The sequence below is a fragment of the Nesoenas mayeri genome, assembly GCF_963082525.1.
Source record: "Nesoenas mayeri genome assembly, chromosome: Z".
NCBI classification, from domain to species: domain Eukaryota; kingdom Metazoa; phylum Chordata; class Aves; order Columbiformes; family Columbidae; genus Nesoenas; species Nesoenas mayeri.
In genome coordinates this window covers 33,685,239-33,712,318 of record NC_137542.1, presented here as the reverse complement: position 1 = coordinate 33,712,318, position 27,080 = coordinate 33,685,239, and the positions used below count along the sequence as shown (strand labels likewise).

Sequence of the window (27,080 nt, the reverse complement as noted above, 5' to 3'; positions counted from 1 at the left end):
TACGTCTTGATCAACGCTATGCAAGACAGCATTCCTGTAGGCTGCCATATCCATGTGTTACTAGCCTTCTTTAAGTTAACTGATACTGTTCTTGTCCCCTGAGACTCTAGTTGCTTTCTGTTGATCTAAAACCTGCTAGAGGGATTTGGTGCTTGACAGAGAAGTAAAACTCCTTTGCTGGTTTAGCTCTGTTGAAATTGACATATGTCATCATCATACCTGATGGCCTGAAGTTAGATGTATAAGTAGCTGGTTTTATTTCTTCTTTAAGGGACATTGTTACTACATTTTGGTACCAATATTTGAAAATACTGCCCGAAGTGATGTGAGATCACTCAGAGCTGGTGATAGAAATTCAGTCTGTTGGCAATAATAATGATAATGTCAAGGTGCGTGCTGAAGGTCTCCAGAACAAATTCCAAGTTTCCAAGCTTTATACTTAGAACAGATCCTCAGTACCCATATATTGTCACTGTAATTTTAGGACTAGTTTTAAAGAAGAACGCAAAAATGTAGCACTTTATGAAGCTGGTTTTCTTTCCTCTCTTCATTTCAAGCTTAGAGGCAAGTGAGCATTTAGGCAACAGCAGCATGTGTGTTTGTGGTTATGTGTTTGTATTAATACAGATACTTAAAAGGACAGAAAAATATAGAAGGAAGTGTTGCATGCTCTTGAAAAATGTCTGATCAATTGCCCTTAAAATTGAGAAGGAAATCATGGAGCATAATAGCATGAGGTTGGTTTAGTTACTGGTGCCAAAAAAAAAAAAAAGGCTTAGTAGATTATTGTCTGGAAGAAGAATCAATTGAAGTAGGAAATCTCTGTAAATTCAGAACATAACTTGTGACCAGTAAGTCCTTTTGGCAAATGGGTTAAATCAAAATCTTGTTTAAAGCTCTTCACAGGTCTGTTTGTGCTCCCCTCTTCTGTAAGCATGCTTCCATTTATGAGTTTGAGTTTAGCTCAACAGAATAAGGAATAGCTAGAGAACTTTCTGGGAATAGGTAAGCACATGAAGATCCCAATGTTTGACATGTAGCTCAATTCTTGGTTTTTTGTGCCACCTATTAGACAATGGAAATTTATTCCTTGAATAACAACTTATAAGAATACACAGTTGAAACATGACCAGCAGTTTAAACTGTTCACCCTTTATAAGCCAGTAGCAGCAGATTATCAGCCTGCAACATTCTTGAAACAGAAGGCATGGGCAAACAGAGGTGAAATAACATGAATGGCAGAGGAAGGGAAACATTCTTTGAATGATCTCTGTGTTGTAAGCAAAAATGGCAATGGGCAAAGCAACCAGTGGGGTTCAAATGCTGTAGTAGCTGGCACTGATGTTGCAGAGGTTGCAGGTGGTAGAGCAGCTACTGAAAAGAGGCTGGTTTATAATGAGAGGGTTGTGTGCAGCCTGAATGTGAACAGTAAGTGGCCAGGTCACCTAAAAAACTGCAGGAAAGTTAAATTGACATGAAGCCAGGAAAAATTATGTTGTGGGGAGGATGGATGAAAAGAAGAGATAACTAGTAATTAAATAGCTATTATGATGAAGTGTTTCCTGACCCCTGAAATGGATCCTTCCAAATCACAACATTAGCAGGGCAGGGTAATGATTCAGGCAGTGTTCATGATGATGTTGTACCTGTCTTGAACACTGATGCTTATAGGAATTCCTGGAAGTGTTGAATACTCAAAAACAGGAGGGCATAGGAAGATCTTTCACTGATCCTTCTCTTCTGATGGACATAATATGGTATAACTTACTTCATCAATTATGTTACTTCTTCCTAAGTCCTGTAGAATTCCTACTGCTTTTATTTGCATCATCTTATACAGAGAATTATAGACATTCTGCCATTGCATAGCATGTATCCTGTCTCAGTTCTATGCAGAGATAGATATGCACATAACTCAAAAGGGAATTTGAAGTTATAAAGAAACATAGATATAGTTTCTCACCTCTTTTGAATAAACAAGATTACATAGTCCATGTATCTTTCTGGTTATCCTTTTCTGAGCCTTAGACATATGTGTAATAGCTTTCTCACAAAAGCTGGTCCAAAATTATCCAAGAAGTAACCTTTACAGATAATGATGAAATAAATTCCTCTAACAAGGTTTGGTATTGGTGTCTTTTGTTGTCGTTGGGTTTTTTTTTTGGCATAAATCCTTTGAATGGCAATTTTATTCCAGGATTTTTATTTTCTTTCTTCTGTGATTACTCTTTTCTTTTGTGTTTGGGAGTATGTGAACAAGGACACAAATTTTGTTTCTGTTACATCTCACTCACAACATTTAGCAATGTAAGGGTTCTTCAGTAAAAATCAGAATTTAGTTAGAAGATTAGGTTCATATTCAGTTATTAAACATGCAGTGATTAAAATTTCCTTGCACTGTATGGTTCCCTGAGCTTCTTCATGAATGCTTTGTTGCATCCCTCTGAATCTTAATCTCTTCAATCTTCCCTTCCCCTAGTTAATTTATTGCCAGAACATTTCACCCTCCCACATATTCTTCCTTCCAGGTCAGTGCTGCATGGCATGAAGTGAACAAATGTGTGTAGTCTTGACAATTTTTGTATGACACCATGATTTGCCACCTTCCCACTTCTCAAGCTGTTGCAATTCATTACTATATGCTATCCTACCACCCAGTGAGCTGCTAATTTTGAGTCCCATCAAATTTCAGAAGGGATTATGTTTCTAAATCTCATAAATTCCACTCTTAGCCTTATCTTATGCCTTTAAAAATAATTATTAGTTCTATCCTCCATGCTTTTGTCCATACATTTTGTGTTTGTTGATATTTGTTGGTATATTTTTTGCCATCTTCATTTGGTTTCACAAATATGTTTCTATCCAGAGGAAACAATTTATCTACTGCTTAATTCCTTGAAATTTATCTCTCATTCTTCATAGAAATCTTCTCTTTATGTGAATGAATTCAGGGAAAATTAAATAGCATTCCAAATATTTTCCTTTTAGTTTATTTAGGACTTTGTTTCGCAGATCCATAATGTCCTAGGCCTGTGTTGTTACTATGTTACTTCAAAAAAAAAAAAAAAAAGTTTTAAAAGCATTTTAAAGCATTTTTTGTTATTTATACATTCTCTTTCTTTCTCACCCCCCCGCCCCCCCCCCCCCCCCCCCCGCTCTCAGGAGCCAAATGCCCCCTTCCCCAGTTTCATTTGTCATACAAATGCTGATCTCTTTTGACTTTGGTTGATGTTTATGCCTTGATTTATCAGAAAAGCATTGTGAATTCATTTTTATCTCCCACTGCCTTCTTCTGGTCATTGAGCTATTCAATTAGTAGTAGTTTGCAAATACAACAAGCTTGCCTGCCAATGTACTCTAATAGTTGCTTTTCCTGAACAGTGTTTTTCCCTCCATCTATCCCTCATTGTGCAGACATGCAGATACTTCTATTAGGTGTGTCTAGTTCTGTTCACTTTAAAAGGATGAAGCAATGGTTTGATTTTGTTCCCCTAATAGACAGTTTTCCTCTGGTTTCTTGGCTGCTGTTCAGTGTCTCTTACTTAGAATGTCCTGGTGTTTTTCTGGTCTACTGTTATTTGTTTAAGGTCTCTTGTTTTAGTGTGTTTTGCTGTTGCGTATGTGTTCACCAGTAGCTCTGAGAATACCTACAAATAACTAAAACATCATTTAATATCTGAGTAAATTTCTGTATCTGGATCAGAATCTCTAGTTAATATTTTCTTCTGACAAGATGCCAAGTTTTCCTCTTTTTAGGTGTCTGAAACATGTTACATGCTGCAGATGATCCATGAAGACTTGGATTTTCATTTTGCTTCTGTGGTGTGTTTTCATTGTATATTTTTCCCCAGTGTATGATCCCAGGCTAATGCAGGTGTGTATCAAGCTGCGTTTTCACGATTGCATTGCATTGCATTGTAGTGGAGACTGAATGCTTTTTTGAATGAGGTAGTAACTTTCAGTATTGTTGATAGACTATGTGCCATTCTTTGTGTCTGTACTCTGAATAAAGTTTTGAGGTGGCAACATCACTTACTGGGCATTTAAGTGGTTTAGGCACTGTGGAAATGCTTTCTCTCTTCATCCCGTGGAGAGACACTATGAGACTTACTTATGTATTATTACCAACACACAGTAGTTATTTAGATATGGCTGTGTAGATGGGGCACCATGTAGACAGTTATTTCTACTGCTTTCCTTTCAACTAGTCATTTCTGCATTTGGTTATGAGAATACTGTTGTGTACTGAGGGTAGATTCTGTGGTCTTTTAGATCCATAGGTGCTGGCAAGGATTACTGTGCTTGCTAATCTTGTTATTCTTCCTGTACGGGTAGTCTGGAGGTAGATGTGAGAGGTGAAATCTCAAAATTGAGATTTGCAGCATTGCTGCTGTTCTTCCATTTTTTACTGCATCAATTACTGTTAATTTTTGCCTCTTAGCATGATTGTAGGTGTCCTTCCTTTTATATCAGGTCATCCCATGCTGTTACCTTGCTTTTGGAGTTCCATAGCAAAGTCCTTCCATTCAGTTTGGATAAAATTACTGTTAAAAATGGACCTCAGTGTTTTTGGTGTGGGCTTTTTATGTTTGATTGTTTTAAATCAGTCAGGGCTAAATATTCAGTTTTCTTTCATCGCATTGCATATATGAACATCCTGTGTTTTCTTGTGCTGCCTCAGGGCTGTTCAAAGAAAAAAATGCCAATTTTTTTGCTTAAACTTATAGGGAGTACTTCCCGGTTTACATTTTTCTTCATTTTCTTCCCTTTTGTGTTTTCTCTTTGTCTTTGTGTTTTACATTGCTTAATACAGATTCGCTAACTCTTCCCTTTGCTTATTTTAATGTCTTTCATCTGCTTTGTGACTTTGATGTGGGCTTCTGGTGCTATTTTACTTTTTTCAGGCTAGACCCTCTTCCTGCTACAGGCCAAGGTTGTTAGCACTTTCCTAGAGTGCTCCCAATCCTTTGCGCGTGGGGTGCAGGAAAAAGACTGAGGTGGAACTTGCATTGTGTACAGCCATGACTCAATTGTTGGTCAGTTCTGAGGGAAAAGCTCTGCTCTCATCTTCATTCTCCACTCTTACATCCAGGCATCCTGTTGTTGCGGCAACACCACCAAAGGGTGTCCAGCAGTTTGGTGCACAGCAGCTTGAGGCTTGTGTAAATGCTAAGGACTTGATCAACATCTCAAGTCAGCCCAGCACTGGAGTACATGCAGAGCTGTTTAGAACATCAGCCTGCTCTTCCAGGAGAAACAGAGAAGGTGCCTATGTAGAATTGCTCTGCCAGTTTAAGGCAGTGCTTTTGCTCCTTGGCTGTGGGTTTGCCTCCATAGTCCTTCTCTTGGGTACTGCTTTTGAAAGGTAAATAAAAGTCCGAAACCTCAACCCCATTACCTGTTTCTTATTTGCTGGCAGTTCGTTCTGTGCTGTGTGCTAAAACGCATGTTTGGAAACAAACTCAAGTCAGTTGCTGTCTTTCCACTGTCTTCACTGGTTTTAGAGTGAACGTGAAAAAGAGTGTTTCCCTGAAGTTGGTGGAAAACCTTCCATGCTGTTAGTCAGCTTTGGACTCTGTCCGAAGTGTTCCTGGTGGAGCTGGATTGCACTGGCATGCTAGGGTAACTGTCTGGCAAGCAGATTCTCAGAAACCAACAGAAGCACTATATACATGTTAATCCTGGGTGTTTTTCTTCAGGAAGTGCTAAACCTTGCGCTCCAGAAGGACTGCAAAATAATGAAAGCATTTGGCAAGGGAAAAGGGGAAGAATACACAGGCAGAACTAGGGACATGCATGCTATCATTGTTCAAGTGCAAGACTCTCCATATAAACTCTTTGGATGGCTTTTTTTCTGTAAATATCATAACTATCTTAATTGTAACAGAACAATATGCTAAAAATTGTAAGGTTGCCAGCATGAATCCTAGTTGAAAGAAAGTAAGGATTCTAATATTATAGGTAGAATTTGCTTTTGGCTATTGCTGATGACAAGAAAAGCTACTTTGTGTAGTTTTCTTCTGTGGGAATAGACATGTACATGTCTACTTTTGCAGTTTTCACATACCAGATTCCACGAAAGTATGTATATGTCCAATTGAAAGTTCAAAAGCTGGAATAATTGACACTAGATGACAGTGGAAGTAAAAGCTTCTGGAGTACAGTAGATCTTCCAAGCAACAACAAAACCTCCTTCTTCTGAAAATACGAGTTTTTAAAACTGTAGCTTTCTTAGCAGTGAATATCACTGAGGCTTTAGCTAAGATGATGTGGTGGAATTGCTTGATTTCTTCTTCCTGATGGAAGGAACAGTAAGCTACAAACTAGACTGTAATCAGTACCCTACAGTTAGTTTGGCTAGTAGACATACAAAAAAGATCTGTTTCCAGTGTGATGAACTTTTTTTTTTCTTGTCAGGAAATCTGTCTAACTGTGTTTTGAGCTTTTAGAAGCATTGAACAGAGTATCCTAGACACTAGGCTGCAGGTGTGCTCTGAACCATGCATCCTTTTGGAACTCATGGCCTGTTCTAAAAGAAGGCAAGCATGTGGTTGCTGCCTTTGAAGGAGAAGAGACTTATGCAGAGGTTTGCAGCTGCTCAGGCCTGTCCTGTGCCAAAGTAAAAGAAGCAGGGAGCCTGTTTCAAATGCAAGGAAAAGAAATCCTTGACATTTGAATGGGTGGAGCTCACTATGAGCCCTCATGGTGGGCAAACCTGCTGTAGAAGAGGTGGAAACAAGAGATGGTAAATGCAGCATTGTAATCCAGCCTCGGTTCACAAGGCTCAGATAGGAAAAACAAAAAAGTAGTTAATTCTTTTTACCAGAATCTTTCATGTCTCTGTCTTTGTCTTTGCTGTACACCTGGTGATGAAGCCTGGAGACATTTATCTCTTGCTTTGCTTTTGTTTTTGTGTTTGTTTTTTTTGGTGGTTGATAGTTTATTTTTCGTTTCTCAGGCATGTATAACCCCTTTTTGTGTCAGTGAAAAAAGAAAGCAAGTATTTTACTCTTTTAAAGACAGGTGGAGAAGTCCCCACACTGAGTGCTGTATAGGCCTGCTTGCCTTTTGTTTCTTCATACTAATTGGCTAGAATGTATGGTGTTAAGTTCCCACAAGTGTCTCTGTTAGAGAATTCCTACATATCCAGCCTCGGGGAATTAAGCTTTGGAAAATGAAGTGCCCATCAAAGCAGGAGGTGGCTGGTACAGTTTGTATCCCACTTCTCCCCCTCCTCCCCCGCCCCCCCCCCCCCCCCCCACCTTGCTTTTTTTTTTCCTTTTTCCAGAAAGCTTAAGAAAAGAGCCTTTTGTCTTCTTTCCTGAAAAGTTACACACTGAAATTCATCTGTGCTTTATTCATCTGCTTTCATTTGTGCCATTCATGGGCAGCTGCGTGTTATATAGGACAAAGCAGATGAATTCCTAACCTCCATTCAAGCAGTGTATTGGGAAAGTTTCACCGTCACTCTCCCCCGCCTTGTTTTTTGTGGGGGTCCAACTAAGTATTATAGCTTTCAGTTTAAGTACTGAGACATCTCTGGACTGTGTTTCTCCACATGCCATTAAGTGTAACAGAGTTCTGCTGCATTGTAAAAGGAATGCATACATACAGATGTATCTGTGTAAAGATATCCCTTTCTCAGTATAGCAAAATTTAGCAGCCTCTAAGGAAATGTGATTTAGAAGTTTACTGAAATTTATGAATAAATATATCTTCTTCCAATGATAACTTCATTTCAGGCATCATCAACTAGGAAAACTTGAATTTACCTTTTGTGAAGACTGTTTCAAATGTGACAGAATTGTATCATTTCACCAAAGTTTACTTTTGATGTGTAGTTCCTAAATAATTCCATGAATGAGGAGAAAAGAGTACCCATTTATGTATGTGCCTCCTTTTTTTTTTTTTTTTTTTTAATATAAACTATTTACATGTATCTTTTGCCAGATCTTCATCTGGTGTAAAGTAACAGAAGATATTTGAAAGGATCTGGTCTGATTTATGCACCAAACACATAAACACTTGACACTACGATTTATGTGCTTTACCTCCACAAATCAAAAGTGTCTTAAACCCAGACTTCTTTTTAGACTGCTTTTCAATCAAATCTGTCACTGCTTCCCTTTCCAAATCAAGACCTAAGAAGCATAATTTATACTGATTACTTTAATGTTGTAGAATACACATTAGATATGATTAAGAAGTGCTACACCTCTTTTACTTAATTTCTTCAGAAAGATATCAACGGATTTCATTTCCAACATCTTGATCAACCCACTCTGAAAGCCAGTAGGTGCTGGGGCAGACCTCAAACCTTTCTAGATTTGTTGATCCACCTGGAATAACAAGTTCCCTCTTTTTCTCTGCAGACTCTTCGTACTCTGAGCCTCCTGATGTTCAGCAGCAGTTGAACCACTACCAGTCTGCAGCTTTGGCCAGGAACAACAACAACATCAGCCCAATCCCACTTTCTGGGAGTGCTGCAGGAATGGAAAAAACGGAAGCCATCCTTAACTGTGAATTTTGTGAATTCTCCTCGGGTTACATACAGAGCATTCGGCGTCATTACCGTGACAAGCATGGAGGGAAAAAACTCTTCAAGTGCAAAGATTGTTCCTTTTATACAGGCTTTAAGTAAGTACTGTGCAAAAGAGATAAACTGAACTCATAAGGGAGTTATTATTATAGCACTTGAAAAGACTTCTGAGATCTTTGAGAGCTGGCTGTAGCTATCAGTAACGTGGCCACCACTGACCAGGGAGAGGAGCATAGGAAATGCCATGCCAGATCACAGTAGCATCCGTGTAATCCATTTTCCTCTCTTCTAAAACAGCCGGTACCATCTGCTGCAGACAAAAGCTCAATAAGACCTTGCAGCAGGTTTTACTTGCTGCAGGAAATGGTACAGGTAGTACTTTTCCTCAGCCTAGGCATTTAGAGGGGTATCCTTATCCTTAAGTGTGAAAGTTTGCTCTGCAAAAATAAAGTCATTTCCTGGTGCCACCAGCATGAAGCGTGGGATAATGAAGTGTCCTAGGGAGACAAGAGAATTTTTATCACCTTTCTGAAGAAACCTCTCTCATGTAATTTTATTTCTCCTGCCATCTGTCTAGCTGAAAGGCAAAGCATTCTCCAGCATATCTGTTAGCATATAGAGACATTTCAGAAAATCCAGTTAGATACGCAAAATTTAAAAACTTGGTGCTGCATGTGCTTCTGTGTGTGTTTTTAGTTGCTGTTCCATAAGGGAAAAAGAAAAGGCCTATGTACCTGTATTGTTCATCATTTCCTCCTGGTATGATGGACCCTTGAGCATAACACCCTCAGCTGACATTTGAGGTCTCAAACTTGTTCAGTTCATAGGAGACTGGTGATAATGAGTAGTATGACTTGATAAAGGGGATGAGTTTTGTGGAAATACAAACCTGAGAAAATCCATACAAGAGCAAGCTCTAGTTACATGTCTCTAGCTTCTGTTGCTTCAGCCCCTTGCTGCCTCTCTGGTATAATTTGCTGCTTGTGCTTTATATCCTGATTGCTATCTGTCTTAAAGATTACCGGCCATTGCCAGGTCCACTCGGTCTGTTTGTATCTTGCGACTGCTATTTTCTCCTACCTGTATGAAATGAAATCATATTAAATCAAGCAGGATTTAAACATATTCATAGTTGCATAAAGGAGTAGTGTATTTTCATGTGGTGTCACAAACCATCAGGGATTTAGTCCTTAGAAGCACAGCATATTTTTTGTCTTTTTCTAAAAAAATGGAGGTGTCAAAAAAATACCACACAAATCTTGTCTTCAACTCACCATAGAAAATTAAATGCATGTAAGCACTCACTGGAGTTGCTAGAAATACACCTGTAGAATTCAGTGATCCCTGGGTTGGGCCTGAAGCCAATTTTGTTAGTAAGCTGCTTTGTCTTCAAGCTAAGAGTCTTGAAGAACTTCAGTGAAACTTCTAACTCTGGTTCAATGTGGCAAGCTCCTTAGCTTTTGCTAGCTTTACTGTTGCTTTAGGAAAAAATGACCAAGTGCCCTAAGTTTACACATGCCTCTAATTTCAGTAGTTGAGCTTATAGTTAGGTAGGTGTACAGTTAAATTCCTCTGTGCGCATGTCTCTTGCAACTTTTGAGTGTGCAGCCAGTATAATGCCAACATGATTTTTTTCTGTTCTGAAGTACGGTGGAGTATTCATTCATTCCTCCACATTAATAAGTAGAGTATTCTTAGTCTTGGGTTTTCAGGTCCTTGTAGCTGATGCTTTAAAACTTAACCATACGGTGCCTGCTCATTTTGAACACAAGTCTGGTTTGAATCCTGAATCTAAACATTTTAGTTGGTTTTGGGCTTGTCCTAGAAAGACAGAGCTGCTTACCTTATCTGCCTCCAGAAATAAGTCTGTCCTCACCTCTGCAAGTTCAGAACAGTCGATAGATTCTGTTCAACTTGCTAAAAATTTAATCTTTGCCAGAGGAGGTACACTGAATTTTTCAGCCTGAAGACAAATTAGCATGAAAGATGGGAATTCTTTTGCTACCTGCCCTATAGCAATGTAACTATAGAGCAATGCATGCAAAATAATATCTTGTCAGAATGAGTGTTTTGTTACTTGAGGATACAAGCCTGCAAATACCTCTCCTCGTGTTACTCATGTGAGTAGCCCCACTGAAATGCCATGTGGCACTGTGAAGACAAGGCTGAGTGGTATCTGTACCATTTATCACAACGCATCCCTTATAGAGCTGTGACACTTCATCATTCCCTGCACACCTCTTCTGACTGCTTCCATCTCTCCCTCCCGTCTCACAGATCTGCTTTTACTATGCACGTGGAAGCTGGGCATTCGGCAGTTCCTGAGGAAGGACCCAAAGACCTTCGCTGTCCTCTTTGCCTCTATCACACCAAATATAAACGCAACATGATTGACCATATAGTTCTGCACAGAGGTAACAATATCCCTGTATGTGTCTGTATCTGATGAGGGGAATGCTGAACAATGCCCTTCTCTTTTAGACTGGTTTCATTAATTTTTTCCATCTCTGTACATCATTACATTTCCCCCTCTCTGTACCCGAGGACAAGTATGGTGAATAAGTCATCAGCCCTTGAGTATCTTTTTTTTTCATTTCTAATTGATGCATCTTATTTATTTCCTGTAAAATTCAAAGTTACCTTGTGCTGAAACAGGGCAGATTTAAAATTGTTTTTTAAGCTTTTCCTCTAGAGAGGTTAACAGTGATCAAACACCTGTTTAGTGAGAGTTGCCCTAATTTACAGCTCTAATCTAGGCAAGAGTTGTTTCCTGCTTATGTCCTTGTTATCATAAAGTTGTTGCTATCATCAGCTCCGTGACAGGGTGTATCAACTGACTAGAGAGGCCCCAAAATATCCCTTGATTACTTGCTTGAGTTTTTTCTCTTCAGCATTCTTAGGATGAAAACACGAATGTTCATATTTTTGTTTTTCTTTAAGTCTCCTTTTCTATCTCCATCTCTCACTACTTTTTTTTTTCTTTTTTTTTTTTTTTTTAAAGCCAGCTAAGAGTGGGATTAGGGATTTCTATATTCTATTAACTTCAGGCTTGCTAGCTCAGAAGACACAGCTGTTTGGGCTCTCTGGGCTGGGATTCCTGCCCATAGCTATCACACTTGATGCTTGTAGATGGTCTGTTGGCTGCCGAAATCCAAACCCATGTGTCGGAATGGCACTCTGCCTACTTGAAGGTTGGGAAGAGTTTCACAGTAGGGTGTTGGTGGTGAGAAAACAAAAGTTTTGCATGCCATCTTTTTCCTGGAGCAGATCCTGGTGTGACAAGCACTGTCATAATTCCTTGTAACATACCACTTTTCAGTGTTGGTAGCTTAAAGTCCTTCTTGCACAAATTTCTATCTGCTAACAAGGGAACATCTGGGAAAAATGACCTGCCAGTGATTCAGAAAGCCTGTTACAAAGCTGCCTTAATTGGTTGTAAGAGTTTGGCAGATGCTTTAGCTTTTAGTTTTTGTCTTTGAAGGTGTTTTTCAGCTTCAGGGCATACTCCACAATTAGCTCTCTTTAGGGGAGGGCAGGGTTTAGTTAACCCCTATGCAGGGGACAGTGCAGTTCCAAGTGCTGCTGAGGTGTGTTCTCGTTTCTGGCTGTGCCAGGGCTCCAGTGGACACTCCCAGACCCTTAAAATACAGGTAGGAAGACTGAGCAAGAACTTAATGGGCTTAGTTAGGGTATTTTCCATCATGCATAGACTTGACACCGGGAATATCCAGTTCCAGATGTGAAAGAGCTCATGAGCTCAGGCAGCTGCAGTGCCTGTACAGAGCTGTATCTGACCATTACAAGGAGATGGTTACCTCCTGCCTAGGTGGTACTGTGGATCTGTTCTTCTGTAGAGCTATGGCTTTGGTTGCACAAACCAACCTTGGGCCTTTGTGCTGCTGAAACAAAGCTGATAGCAAAGGACACCATGATACACCTTCTAGAGCACTGGGAGAGGTATAACAAAGTCAAAAAGTTTTAATGCAAATATGGTTTTAGTTAATAAAGAATCTCAGAGGCCACTGAAAAGAAGGACAAGGTTTTTCCATGGCACCAAGCATCCATGTAATAAAGGAGCTAGGGTCCTTGCTTAAAGTTCTTTCTGGTGCATATATCTAGCTAAAAAAACCCTCTACTGTTGTATTTAATTATGTGGCAGCTGAAGCAGACAATTTTGACAAGATTTAATATCCACTGAAAGAGAGACTAAGTGACAATAAATGTAGTCTGAGCTAGCCTTCCTTTTTTATAGCCATTGCATTGGTAAAATAAGGGAATAGCCCTGATCTGTGGTCCAAGAAAATTAGTTTTGAGGTAGATGGAGTGGTGCAGTGTGTGAAATCAAGAGTGAAGGATTTGATCCATTTCATAGTTAATGTTCCTCTTGTGTAAAAGGACATGCTTACAGATGCATGACTCTTACATTACTTCCAAGTTGCTGCATCCCTCATCCTTGGTGAAACAGCATGTGCTTGAAATGGAGAGTTTATTTGCTTCTTAATCAGTGGCTACAGAAGCTTGGGTTTACAGGTCTAAAGTATTATCAGCTAGAAGGCTGACTGCTTATTGAGAAAAAATTAGGCAAGGAATTTGCTTCTCATCAAGAATGAGGGCAAACAGGAAGCCTTCAAGAGTCTCCTTCTCTGTATCACCTATTCCTCATCAGTGTAAAAGTGGTTCAGCATCCCTTCTGCAGTCACAGATGGAGGTCAGACTCATTACAGGTGGCCTGTAGCAGGGAACTGACACAGACAGAAGCTGCTGTACAGGTAGGTGAAGAGAAGAAATTTGGCTCTTGAGTTCTTTCTGGCCTTCATGACAGGCAAGCCTGGGGAGAGAGGAGGAGACAGTGAACTTTTGCTCCATGGCTGCAGAGGTGTTGGCCTTTAATTTAGTCTGGACATTGCAATTAGTTTTCATTATTCCTTCCAGTTCCATTCCCATCACATATTTTGAAACACATTGGTATTTTTTCAGGGCTAAATACAACTTACCAAGATCACAATTGGGTCTACTTTAAAATCCTTAGCGCAATATTTTTTTTTTCTTTTAGCGATCATTTTATTCTCTTTCTGATAGTGAGAACAAAAGAGTGACTTTGTTCTTCCATTTAACAGAAATCACACCAAATTATTTTGAATTGTAAATTTAGGATAAAAAACTCAAATTTTCAAATTTGTCTACCTCCCCAAAGGCTTCATGGCTACATAACCTCATTGCTTACACAGCATTATTTTTGGCATTATTCCTGGTATGCACAGCTTCATTGATGTATGCAGAACCCTTATGTTGTGCTTGCTTTTGGCTACTGGAATGCATATGCAACATGTTCCGTGACTGTAGCTTGGATTTTCAGGCAAAAATGCATATTTTCAAACACTCAACATGACCAAATAATTGGTCCATGTCTAGATAGTAGGACTGTTTTGTTTGTACTTTGTTTACCTTTAAAGGGAAGGAGATAACTCGTATCTGCTGTGGTGTGTTGATGGGCAAAGATTATTTCCTTACAGCTGAGGACTGAAAGGGTCATGGGGTCTTTTATGCCTTGAGCAATAAAATGTGCGTCTACTTTGAGCTACCATACTGCAAATACCTAGTGCATTAATGACCTTTCAGTTTGATCTCTGATCTGCATTACAAGTAGCCTGAATATTTCACTGTCATAGAAGGATTTGGTTTGTTAAACCAAAATGATGCTTTTAGGTGTTCATTTTGTTGTTGATTTTTAATAACACCTCTCGTTAAATTGTTCCACAATTCAGGACATTTTTTGGTGAGGTGTATGCAATAGTCTTTGTTTAGACACTGCTGAACTTTGAAGAAGTCTACACATGGATAAAGAAGCTACCTCTTTCAATTTGTGTGTGGGGCTTTATGGTTTCCTGTAATCTTGTCAGTTGCCCAGATTTAAGTGCATTCAAAAAGAGTAATTAAATGAACATAACTTTGTAGGAGCAAAGTGGAGTTAAGAGAACCTATGAAGGTTCTGGATTCAAATAACCTGCAAGTTCCAAAATCATTGCTTGGAGGAAGCTTACATCATGTAAAAGTTTTAAATCATCCCCTGAAAGCGAAATCCTTCAGGCTAGAATTGATGTTTATGTTTATTTTGCCTTTCTCCCGTTATTGTGATGCCTTTGATTTGGGGAGTGTGTGTGTCTGATTGTGAGATAATAAGTTTTGCTAACGTGAATTAGGGAATGCTGCATTACTCCAGACTGTTAGATAAAAAAGTTTTATACCAGACCATGTTTTAGCTTTTTAATCTGTGTCAGGTGCTAGAGGAGAAGTGAATTTTCAAATATTTTAATGAGTATTTCTCTTTTTGAAAACTTCACTTGACTTTTTCACTTTTGAAACCAGCTGTGTCACTTATTTCAGTGAGTTCGAAAGCACACAGCTGCAACGACCTTGTAAAAAAGTCTTCTTATGACCCCAGAATCACAGCTTTAAATTCTGTTGTCTGTTAGACCCTATTCTCTCCCCTTTTCCCACTCTGAATGGCCACAACTTGGTGTCTTTATAGCTAGAGAAGCTGTTGTTGGTGTAGAAGAGAATTTTAAGTCCACAGGTTGTTTTTCTTAAGGCATAGCTTTGGGGAAAACTTCCACTTTTTGAAGAGGCCAAAGAGGAAGGTTATGAGAAAGGTTAACTTTTGTGTTCAGGGAGAAGCTGAGCAGGGTGGAACATTTTGTTGGCCTGTAGAAAGAAGTCTTGTGAGCAGCAGTGGCATGTGGATTGGCCTAAGGTGAATGAACAATGGAGCTTTTGCCACCTTCCAGAAACCTTAAGGGGGTTTCTATTTCTGTAGTTGTCTTTGGATGTGATATTACCATCCTCACTAAAGAAAAGGGCCCATTGACTCAGATCCGTGTGTGGATTGCAGTGTCTCACATTCCCATAGCCTTTATGTCTACCTTCTGAGATTCAGGCCTGTTTTTTTCATTTGTTTGTTTTAGTCTGTCATTATGGATGAACCTGCATGAGAAAGATCAGACTCCTCCTGTGATCCATAAGGAGTAACAATACTGAATGTCACTGTTCTAGATCAAAAGGCCACTTGAGTAACAAAAGCCCATAATAAGAATCTTCTGGTGACACTCAGCTGAAGAATCAAATTTGGGGTTTCCCTTGTGCACACAGCTCATGGAACCACAGTGGATGAGTGTTATGTGCACCCAGTTCTGGCTCTGTCAAATGGCTGACAGTGATTGCCACTCTGTTAAGGGTCAGTGCTTTGCTTGAGAAGTGGAGAATTTAATAACTCAGCAAGAGCATTTTCAGTGCATGCCTATATCCATGATTTGAACTGTGGGAAGTGTGACATGACATGCATACAGATTTTGCAAGCTTTCTGAAAGCTGTGGTTGTGCTGGGAAGTTTCTGCCCCTGACTGACCTGCACAGCTTCTTCCAGGGAAAGGTGCCGCCTTGCTTACCCTCTCAGTCCCCACAGAGTAGCCTTAGATGTAATGGTGAGGATACCCACTCTGATTTTTATAGAGCTGGCAGGGTGATGCATTGGGAAACACCCTGCAGCTTCCCTGTTTATTACATTTCTAGCTGGCTGCTGTCAAGTGCTGAGCCAAAATGAACTTTTGATCTGGCTGTTTTATAGCTGGTTTTGTATTCCCAGGCTCTGCTACTCTGACTCACAGATAGAGCCTCATTTGCCCCAAAACCTCCATTCCCATTCTCTTCACCCAATAAGCAGTCCTATTTATGAGGACACCTGCATTTGTAGCCTTGGAGAATTATCCCACTCACTGAAGGACAAATTGTTGTCTTGTGTTTTTTGTGTCCATCCAACTTAGCTCTCATTCTTTCATAGACAGACTGACAACCCATATGGAAGATCCTGTTCCTTGTGTGGGTGGTAGTGCCCAAACTGTTGACATGTGGGCCTGCTATTTCATAAAATTTGTTAAATGAATGTTGTCCTTTCCCTACAGAAGAGCGAGTCGTTCCCATTGAAGTCTGCCGTTCAAAACTGTCAAAGTACTTGCAGGGAGTTGTTTTCCGCTGTGATAAGTGTACCTTTACCTGCTCCAGTGATGAGAGCTTGCAGCAGCACATAGAGAAGCACAATGAACTGAAACCTTACAAATGCCAACTCTGCTATTATGAGACCAAACACACAGAGGAGCTGGACACTCACCTTCGAGATGAGCACAAGGTAACATCCAAATAGTTTTAATTTGTAGTGATCTACTCTTTGCAAATGCAGAATCAGTTTACTTGCATGTCAAATCTGAGTAGCTAACTTGCTGTTGGGGGTTTTTTCCCTCCCTCCCCAAATCTGGAAGCTAATCCTGTGTTGACCCTCACTTTCTATTTTTCTTTGGACACTTAAAATTGATGGTTTCTAAAGCTGTTCAGATTGATCAGACTTGGCAAACCGTTGTATGCGGAGTATAATTACCTGGAGAAGTCCCTTGCGTATACTAGGTTTATTTAAAGAGGGGGGAAAAAGGGCTGTGAAGAAATATTAAAGCTGTATGATTCAGCCTCTGTAAAAGGCAGGAGATTCCAAATGTGAGATTACTCTGGCTACTTCAGCAGCGTGACATGCCATGCATATTTTAATAACAAAGAAGGCAATACTTCCCCGTTTACATTTAACAAGGGAAAGATGAACAGCAGGTATAACCACGTCCCAAGGTAAGCCTGCTTTGGAGTTTTTGTGGAATTCCTGAGTGCAGACATGAAGCAGTCTCTGAGAAGTTATTAGAGGCTTCTCACAGATTGTTAGCTTTTAATTTCTCTAACTGTGAGCTGTGTAGCTGAGAGACACTGAAATTCTAGAACTGAGATGTGTTTTGGAGTATTTTTTAGAGTGCTTCCTTGTCACATTTCCAGGGGAGGCAGCTATATGCCTCTGCCTGTTGGAGTTGAGCTTTGCAGGTCCTCACTGAAAACTCCTGATTCATTGCCTGAATGATACTCTTCTTGCAGCCAAGTACGTTTATATTGGCAGTATTAGCAGCAGAAGTCCCAGCAAAGCTTTTCATGCTTAAAAAATATTTAGCTGTCTTATAAAAACCAACTCAATAAACTTACATTGGCCTCATATGCTTATCTGCCCTCTTCTTTATTACTTCCGGAGAGCTGTCTGCAGTTCACAGGGTGTGTGAGATGCTCCATGCCTCCAGGTCACCATAACAAGGCACCTGCTGTATCCAGGAGGCACTGTTCCTCATTCTTTTCACACAGTGCATCAGGCTGGGAAGATTGTTCCCTTACTTACTTCTCCCTTCCAATCCAGACATGCAGTGATGGTACTAGTAGTTTAGGGTATATTTTCCCCCTTTCTCTTTGGTAATTTACATTTCGCTTATTTGTGTCCAAGTTCTGGTCTCAGATACCCAAATGATATTGCACCTTAAAGAGTTCCTGTGCATGAGCTCAGCTGAATTAAGTGCTTTGCATATGGTCTTGTTTGTTTAAATCTCAATGGGTAATGTGTTAAGTCAGGGAACTTCATCACAACTGTCTGTACAGAGTAGTGCTAGGAATTTGAACAGCACAGCATTTAGAATAGTTTGCTGTTTGGAGATATACTACAGTCTAATTCACATGCTGCGTAGGTTCATTCACATTCCCTTTCCCACAGAGGGATAAAAAATATTCAGTGGGTGTTGATATTTTATTCAGCATCCTGCAGGAGCTGTTGTACCATGCTTGTTCCTCTGTCTCCATCCTGTCTGCCTCTGTGGCTCAGTGCCTGAGCTGCTGGAGGGCTGTCTCTTTGCATGAAAGATGAATCCAAAATCCTTCCCAACAGCGATCAATGAGCTCAGAGGGTGCTTGTCATCCAACAAGATGCCCTAGCGTCCTGGTCACACTCCATGCTTTCTGCCTCTACTGTAAATCTGGGCTGCTCCTCTGCTGTTTCTGTTGGATGTAATGGAGTTCCTGACTTCCGTGCCCTAAGCTGCTCCTTTCATACTGCTGCTGTGAGCTGTTAAGTAGCTGGTGCATTTCACCCTGGGTTTAGCTGAATTTGACTGCTGGGTGAAGTGTTCCCATTATAGTCTGTGTATCAGTTTGCAAAGCACTTTGCAGCCATTCGTAATGAAAATTAATCTGTTATTAATGAGTGAAAGTGTATGCAGCACACAGCAGCCATGTGCTTAGTAAAAGACCCATCCTTTCATGAATGAAGCTGAATGAACCAGTCACAAAGAGTTTTCTTTCAGTGTGGATGTGCAGTGTTTGATCACAGCAGTTGAACAGTCCCATTAAAAGAGACTACAACTTGAAGTGTTTTACATTTCTTGGACTTTTTGTTTGTTTGTTTTAATACACCAAAACCGGGAAGAAATATAGGCATTTTACTGAATGTCATTAATTTTTGAAAACAAAAAATGGGAAGCGCAGAATGAACAGCAAAAGAAGAGTAGTTGAAGTGAGCCTTAATTTGACTGGGTGACTCTATGTCCCCTCTAGCTGGGTAGACTTTGATGTGTACTCAATTTCGTTTTGCAAATGTGATTATTTTTCTGAGTAGCAAATGATTGCTGACAAAAGCGTATCTTTCAAAGGTGAGTCGTAATTTTGAGCTTGTTGGACGGGTTAACTTGGACCAGTTGGAACAAATGAAGGGGAAGACAGAAAGCTCCAGCAGTGATGAAGAAGAAAAAGAAGAAGAGTTAAGTCCCCAGACTGAAGAGAGAGGTCAGTGCAGCTCTTCTGGTTTTTTTGGGGTTTTTTTGGGTTTTTTGGCACTGCAACATGCCCCACCAGTCCCACGGAGCAAGGTCAGCTGTTGACTCTACAGTACATTCCTGTGGAGCCATGAAGGCATGCCAGCAGGAGCAGAATGGGGCTTTTGTGAAGACACTGCTCCTGGGGAAATCTTGTTTTTCTAATCCTTATTACAAGTTTTCTGTCTGTTAAGAAAATTTATACTATGAGAAAACACAGATAGCATGTGTGACTTATCTTCCTACGCAGATAACATCTGTAAGGGCTTTGAAAACTACGTAAGTGAAGTATTTTAGTCGTCCGTCATATTTTCTGTTTTGGTAATGAATTTTCAGCTTTTCACTCAGCATTGTTCAAGTGAAGGATGAAGGGGTCATGGCCAAACTTTTTTGTGGGCTGTTATTAACTCCATGCCCAGCATTCCTTGTCAGACAGAGTCAGTCCTGTTGCAGTTGCTGCAGTTGGCAGCTCTGGAGCCAGGATATGTCCATGCCCCACCTGTACTGCTATGTATTTAAATGTGTGCCCGAGTTTGTGTTTAAGACGTGTTCCACTGACTTCAGCAAGGCTACACCATCTGCTTGCTAATGCTTTTGGTTTGGTTGAAGTTAGATCAGCAGAGAAAAAGTAAGTTCTCTGTAAATTGAACTAAGGGTTTCCTGCCCTTCCCTTCCAACAACGTTTCCCCATGAAAAACAGGTTATTGCATTATCTGGTGTAAACTGTGTGTTGTGTAGTCTGCTCTGGTGCAGTTAGTCAGTCAAATACAGCATGTTTACAACTCTTTGACATCATTAGCCCTTGATGTCTGAATGTCAGTTTCCTGGGGTCAGCCACCCTCTTGATGCTGACAACCGCATTTAGCCACCTTCTGTGTACTTTAACTAATGGTATGCCACCATGTTCATACCTTTTGCCTCCTGAATTTTCAGTTTTCAGTCTCACTGAGGAATTGTTCACAAAAAAAAAAAAAAAGTCTCCCTACATCTTTTCAGACCTTGAAAAATTCACACTTCTGGATTCACAGGTTGTTGACAGAACAGAAGGGGCTCAGATCGTGCTTCTTACCTTTTAATAGAAAAACCTCAGTGTCTTGGCCTTTGTTTATTGTCCCTGCAGCAGGAATTTGGTCTGCGCTTGTCACCAGCGCTTCACTTCAAGTCTGGTTAGTGATAGCTTTTATTTAAATGAGAAAGGAAGCAAGTTGATTAGGAAACCATTTATGTTTTAAAGAAAAGTATCCTTCAAAAGATCTTAGGTAGAGCAGTAGAAAAATCAGAGGAGAACCTAGAGGGGTGTTTGATCTATGTGCATTTGAAAGCTTAACGTTAGTAACTCATATGCAAACGTGCTTGGGTGTCGGCGCACAGCGTTATCCCTCAGAGCTTCATGGCCATAACACCAGTTGTGTAATAACTTGACCAGAGGACCAGCTTACCTTAGTAGCAGATGTTACAGGCTGATTGTTTTGTATAGACCCACAGCTAGCAGGGGATGAAGAGTCATGCTGTCCTTGTGAGGATTACCTTAGCATTACATGCAAGCATAGGTGCTGAAGTGACCTTGGAGCCATGGTATCTAGATCAAGGAGAAGGTGATATCTGCCAAGCCTTAAAAATCTACATAAATGCACCATGGGGAGGGGGAAAGGGCAGGGTCAAGTTCATAGGAAAAAATGGCTTTAGGTTACACAGTGAAAATGTAAAAATATGACTTTCTATGCTGGAGATTTAAATTTGCAGAGAAAATAGATGTGTTATCCCCATGTTTCATGTGATCAATAGTTAAACAAGGGATAATATCTTAATAATTCTAATGTCTATTTTGTACTTTTTTTTTGGCTGTATCTGTGTTTTTTAAATCACTGGCTAAAGTGATTTCTGCATGCTTGTTCAGATGACCAGTCTAAGAAAATCATGCATATTTCCAAGTTTGTTATGCAGCTGTTCTTTCCTGACTGGCCTGTAGGGTGGATGTTTCAACATTGTTATTCTTTTTCTTTTTTAATCTGTAACCATTTCCAATATTTTACAGTAAAATAGGTAGAAAATGCGGAAACCCCTTATTTCTACTACAGCAAGATTATTTAGAAAAGATCCAGATATATTGACTATATTTTTCAAGACAAATTGTGGATTACCACTATAAGGTGCGAGATGCAAGGTACACTTTCAAAGTGTCCTAGTGAGACAGGAACTGAAGGTGTGGTTGGATGCTGAGCTGTGTGCTGACATCTCTGTATATACTTTCAGAAGGTAGTTCTAACACAGAAATCGTTTACCCTGTTAGCAGATGACCAGACTTATGGTTTTAAATAGAGTCTGTCACAGTGGCTAATGTTGTCACAGCTTTCAAACCACATCAAACTGTGTAATCCTGTGTGCCTCTCATATGCTTTTGACAATTCTAGTCTTTGTGGTGTTAGCAGGAAGTGGGATTTACTGAGTGCCTCTGTGCGCTCCAGGTATCTGGAAGCAAATGCTGTCTGAACCCTCTGATGTCTGTGACTTTCTCAGAACCAGGATTTCTTCCCATGAGTCAAACAGCTGCCTTAATTTTGACTTCAGACTGGTGTGGGCAGTACTGAAGGTGTGAAGAAGAGTGTGTTACTTCTCCAAATGGCCTGTTGGACAGCAAACCAGAGAAGGGCTGTTGCCCATGTGAACAGGCAGAGCTGGGCAGCAGAGTTCAGCAGAGCTCAACTGCTGTTTTGGATGGAAAAGAAAGGGAGAGATTGGCTGCTGGTAAAGGATAGTAGAAAATATATTGACCTAGGAGGAAGAAGATGATGGGGGAAAAGAAAGTGTCTGGCATACACCATGGAAAGAACAGCTCCTTGTTGTAGGCACTGTATCCCAGAGGGTCTGTCTTTCTTTACTGACCTTTATGTTTTTGTCTTGGCAGAAACTGGAATCAAGAGGTGTTTTTCCCCAGTAGACAAAAATAAATGTCCATGAGTGCTTGTACATGTGACGCAGAAAAACCACAGAGAGTCAGATGTCTGTGCAGTCTGTCATCTCTCTTCTGCAGGCCTCAGATAAGAGCAGTTTCTGATACTCCTTTGGAGAAGCAGTCCAAATTCACAGCCCTAAAACCAAAACTGATGAGGAAGTAGGGTCAATAAGATAGTGTTTTCTGAAGAGGTGATGGATTTACTAGAGTATCACTTGCTAATCTTAATGGGAGTTGCAAGGCTAAATCATGGACTGGTTCGGGTTGGAAGAGACCTCCAAAGATCATACAGCCCAACCTCCCTGCCATGAGCAGAGACGTCTTTCACTAGATCAGGTTACTCAAAGCGCCACCAACCTGACCTTGAACACTTCTAATGATGAGGCATCCACACCTTCTCTGGCCAACCTGTACCAGCATCTCAACACCCTCATCTTAAAAATTTTCTTCCGTATGTCCAACCTAAACCTACCTTCTCTCAGTTTAAAGTTGTTACCCCTTGTCTGGTCACTACAGGCCCTGGTAAAAAGTCTCTCTCCATCTTTCTCATAAGCCCCTTCTAAGAACTGAAAGGCCACCACAAGGTCTTCCTGAGAACTTCTTTTCTCTAGGCTGAACAACCCTAACCCCCTCCGTGTTTGAGCAAAACATCCTCTATGTTTTATGCTTCCTCTCTGCAGGGACCCAGAAAAAACTTCCTATTTGTGATAAGCATGTTCTTGTACAGAACAGCAGCATTTACCTCTAAAACTTTTACCCTCCATAAATATTATACTGGTGTGTATATAAATTTATTCTGCACATAAGGTTTTAAAATCCAGATGTAAACTGAACTAATGGCATTGACTGACTTTCTGGTATTCCCGTTGACACAGTACCTCGCTGTGTGATATTTAAGCACATAATAAATCCCTGACAGTAAGAAATACAAAGTGGTTTTTTTTTCTTTTAGGGGGAAGAGGCAAAAGTGGTGTTAAGAACCATTCCACATTGAACTTTAGTAAAGGCTAACTAGTGAGAAATGTGTCACAAAAATACATTTACAAGACTTACATACAGATAATAGAAAATGTGTGGGCAATTTTAAGTTCACAGGCTGATCATAAACAGAGTAAATATGAGAGTGAAGAAATCAAGGGAGCAGAGATCAGAACCAAAATGGAGCAAAATCCTTTTTATTATGTAGTTTGGGAGGAGTCAGAAAGACATTCTGTTGATTTCTTGCTTAAGATAATCCCTGCTAAGGAATTAATGCTCTGAGCAGATGGTGCTGTCTCATTTCCAGCAAAAGAATCAAGTGAGATAGTCCATGCAATTATTTTTAATGACTTGTGTGGTGATCTTCTTAATTTGTGAGAAAATGTTTCATCTTTTGTTAAAGCTGGCTGTGTTCACATGGAGCTTGACTTTCAGAAGTTCTGCTCCCTGAGCTGCCAGTGACTTTAGTCATATTATTAGGTGCTTGACACTTCCGCAAATGAGGCTCCAAGCACTTTGTGTAAAAGATTAGGATGGGATGAAACACCTATGCAGTTGAGATGCAGGACTTAACCCATAAGACTTAATGATGAAGGGATATCTATTAATTATGAGGATCATGTGTTAAATATACCAAGTCTTTCTTTCCTAAAATTCGTACTACCAATTAAAAATTATAGATGGGCTTTAATGGCTTTTTTATTTTGCTTTCAAGCCATTTCAGCCCTAAACCTCTCAGTTTTGGTTTACAGTTAAGACTCCGCAGTCTCTTCATTTGTTGAAATACAGGAACAGGGAGTAGTAGGTAGCTCGTTACCCTTACTTGCAGGGATGCTTTAAGACTTAGAATAGGATTTGTTGCTTGCAGGGTCACTTTGCTTTGAGGGAGTTGCAATTTCACAAGCAAAGTTATTTGATAGATAAGTCCTTTTGCTTCTCATGGGTGAGAAGGTGCAACAGAATAGATCAAAGTAGGATCACAGTGGTCCCTTCTTGCCTAGTCACTTCTGAATTCACAGGCTGTGCTGCCTTTTTCCAGATTCCCTGATGTTTCCTGACAGCGGTGCTCCAGAGAAGCGCTTCCCATGTGAGTTCTGTGGCCGATCATTTACAGAAGGCTCTGAGTGGGAGCGACATGTGCTGAGACACGGCATGTAAGTTGCTTTACACTCTTCTGCCAAACCAACAAAGGTAACAGTAAATCTCTGTGCATTCCCCCACCTCATTCCTCACCTCTCAAAAAGCCCCATGATGAAGTCACAGTTCTATGAAGAACAATTCTGTCTGTCACAAGTGTGGATACAGTCATCAGGTGTTGCTGCATGGGAAGTTCCTGTTAATCCTTTTTAACTCGGCTGCTCAGAGTGGCTGTAGAATGTAGGGTTTAACTATGATTCTAAAACTTAAGATTGTCCAAAGGTGAATCACAGAATGTTAGGGATTGGAAGGGACCTCAAAAGATCATCTAGTCCAATATTCCTGCTGGAACAGAAACACCTAGATGAGGCCACACAGGAATGTGTCCAGGCGAGTCATGAATGTCTGCGGAGAAGGAGACTCCACAACCTCCCTGGGCAGCCTGTTCCAGGCTCTGTCACCCTTACTGTGAAGAAGTTTCTTCTCATATTTAAGTGGAACCTCTTGTGTTCCAGTTTGTACCCATTGTCCCTTGTCCTATCACTGGTTGTCACCGAGAAGAGCCTGGATCCATCCTCTTGACATTCACCCTTTACATATTTATAAACATTCATGAGGTCACACCTCAGTCTCCTCCAAACTAAAGAGACCCAGCTCCCTCAGCCTTTCCTCATAAGGGAGATGCTCCACTCCCTTAATCATCTTTGTTGCCCTGCGCTGGACTCTCTCCACCAGTTCCCTGTCTTTCTGCAACTGAGGAGCCCAGAACTGGACACAATATTCTGGATGCGGTTTCACCAGGGCAGAGTAGAGGGGAAGGAGAACCTCTCTCAACCTATTAAACACCCCCCTTCTAATACACCCCAGGATGCCATTGGCTTTCCTGACCACAAGGGCCTAGTGCTGGCTCATGGTCATCCTGCTGTCCACCAGGACCCTCTGGTCCCTTTCCCCTATGCTGCTCTCTAACAAGTTGTTCCCCTACTTATACTGGAATCTGGGGTTGTTTCTACCCAGATGCAAGACTCTATACTTGCCCTTGTCATATTTCATTAAAATTTTCCCCTTCAAACTCTCCAGCCTGTCCAGGTCTCACTGGATGGCAGCACAACCTTCTGGCATGTCAGCCACTCCTCTCAGCTTCGTGTCATCAGCAAACTTGCTGATAGTGCACTCTATTCCCTCATCCAAGTTGTTGATGAATATATTGAATAGTACTGGTCCCAGTACCAACCCTTGAGGCACTCCGCTAGACACAGGCCTCCAGCTAGACTCTGCCCCATTGACCACAACTCTCTGGCTTCTTTCCTTCGGCCATTTCACAGTTCACCTCACTACCCGTTCATCCAGACCACACTCCCTCAGTTTAGCTGTGAGGATGCTGTGGGAGACTGTGTCAAATGCTTTACTGAAGTCAAGGTAGATCACATCCACTGCTTTGCTATCATCTATCCACCTGGTTATGTCCTCATAAAAGGCTATGAGGCTAGTTAAGCATGACTTCCCCTTGGTGTAGCCATGTTGACTGCCCCTAATGACCCTCTTACCCTTGAGATGGCACCAAGGATAAGTTGTTCCATCACCTTCCCATGTATGGAGGTGAGGCTGACTGGTCTATAGTTACCTAGGTCCTCCTTCTTGCCCTTTTTGAAGACTGGAGTGACATTTGCTTTCTTCTGGTCCTCAGGCACCTCTCCCATTTCCCTTAGTAAAGATGATGAAGAGTGGCCTAGCTATAACTTCAGCCAGCTCCCTCGGCACCCACAGATCCATCTCATCTGGACCCATGGATTTATGGATGTCCAGATTGCTTAATTGCTCCCTAACCCAGTCCTTATCAACTGAGGCAAACTCCTCCGTTGTCCTGACTTCCTCTGGGGCCTCAGGGGTATGGGGCTTCTCAGAACAGCCTCCGGCAGAGTAGACAGAGACAAAGGCGGCATTCAGTAACTCTGCCTTCTCTGTATCTTCTGTCACCAAGGCACCCACCTCGTTCATCAGTGGGCCTACCTTGCCCCTGGTGTTAGTTTCATCTGCCACGTATTTAAAAAAGCTCTTTCTGTCATCCTTGACCCCTCTCGCGAGGTTTAATTCTAAGGAGGCCTTAGGTTTCCTAGTTGCCTCCCTACACCCTCTGACAACAGCCTTATATTTCTCCCAAGTGGCCAGCCCCTCCTTCCATGATCTGTAAACTCTCCTCTTCCACTTGAGTTTGCCCAGCAGTTCCCTGTTTAACTACGCAGGTCTCCCAGCTCCCTTCCTTGACTTCCTACGTGTCAGGATGCTCTGATCTTGAGCTTGGAAGAAGCAGTCCCTGAATGCTAACCAGCTATCTTGGGCCCCTTTACGGTCAAGTACCCTTGCCCATGGATACATCACTTGGTCCAGGATTAACTTTACCGGAGTGTACTGTTGATTTTGACTGCCTGCAGAGCAGCATAAAAATGGCAGAAAATTCTACAGAATGCTCTCGGAAGGAACTGGGTTTTTTGCCCTTTGTTGTTTTATCTCTTTCTCATGCTTGCAGCTAAGCTTGCATAGCATTGCAAAGAATTATGTGAAGAGGAATGTTAAGACCTTCCAGGGAAGTAAAATCAATCTGAATGAAGTCCTCCTAAGATGTGCATAGTGAATTTCACTAGTTCATCTTCATAGTGAAGATCTTTGCCTTTCTATAGCAGTTTGCACACTGAGGGATGATACACATCACAGATAAGATAGGCATCTCTGAAACAATAGTTTTCCTTCTTTTGAGGAAGGTCTCA

The 27,080-nt window shown here is 40.9% G+C and overlaps 1 protein-coding gene across 1 annotated transcript in view; it reads left to right on the top strand.

The window, feature by feature from the left end:
* ZNF462 (zinc finger protein 462) overlaps positions 1-27,080 on the top strand; it is a gene marked incomplete at both ends in the record, with an annotated part of 51,748 nt that overhangs the window by 23,895 nt on the left and 773 nt on the right. Inside the window, 5 exons of the mRNA XM_080362643.1 lie at positions 8,373-8,637; positions 10,817-10,953; positions 16,494-16,717; positions 19,086-19,218; positions 24,218-24,332. Coding sequence (XP_080218769.1) covers positions 8,373-8,637; positions 10,817-10,953; positions 16,494-16,717; positions 19,086-19,218; positions 24,218-24,332 — 874 coding nt within the window. The remainder of the gene's footprint in view (positions 1-8,372; positions 8,638-10,816; positions 10,954-16,493; positions 16,718-19,085; positions 19,219-24,217; positions 24,333-27,080) is intronic.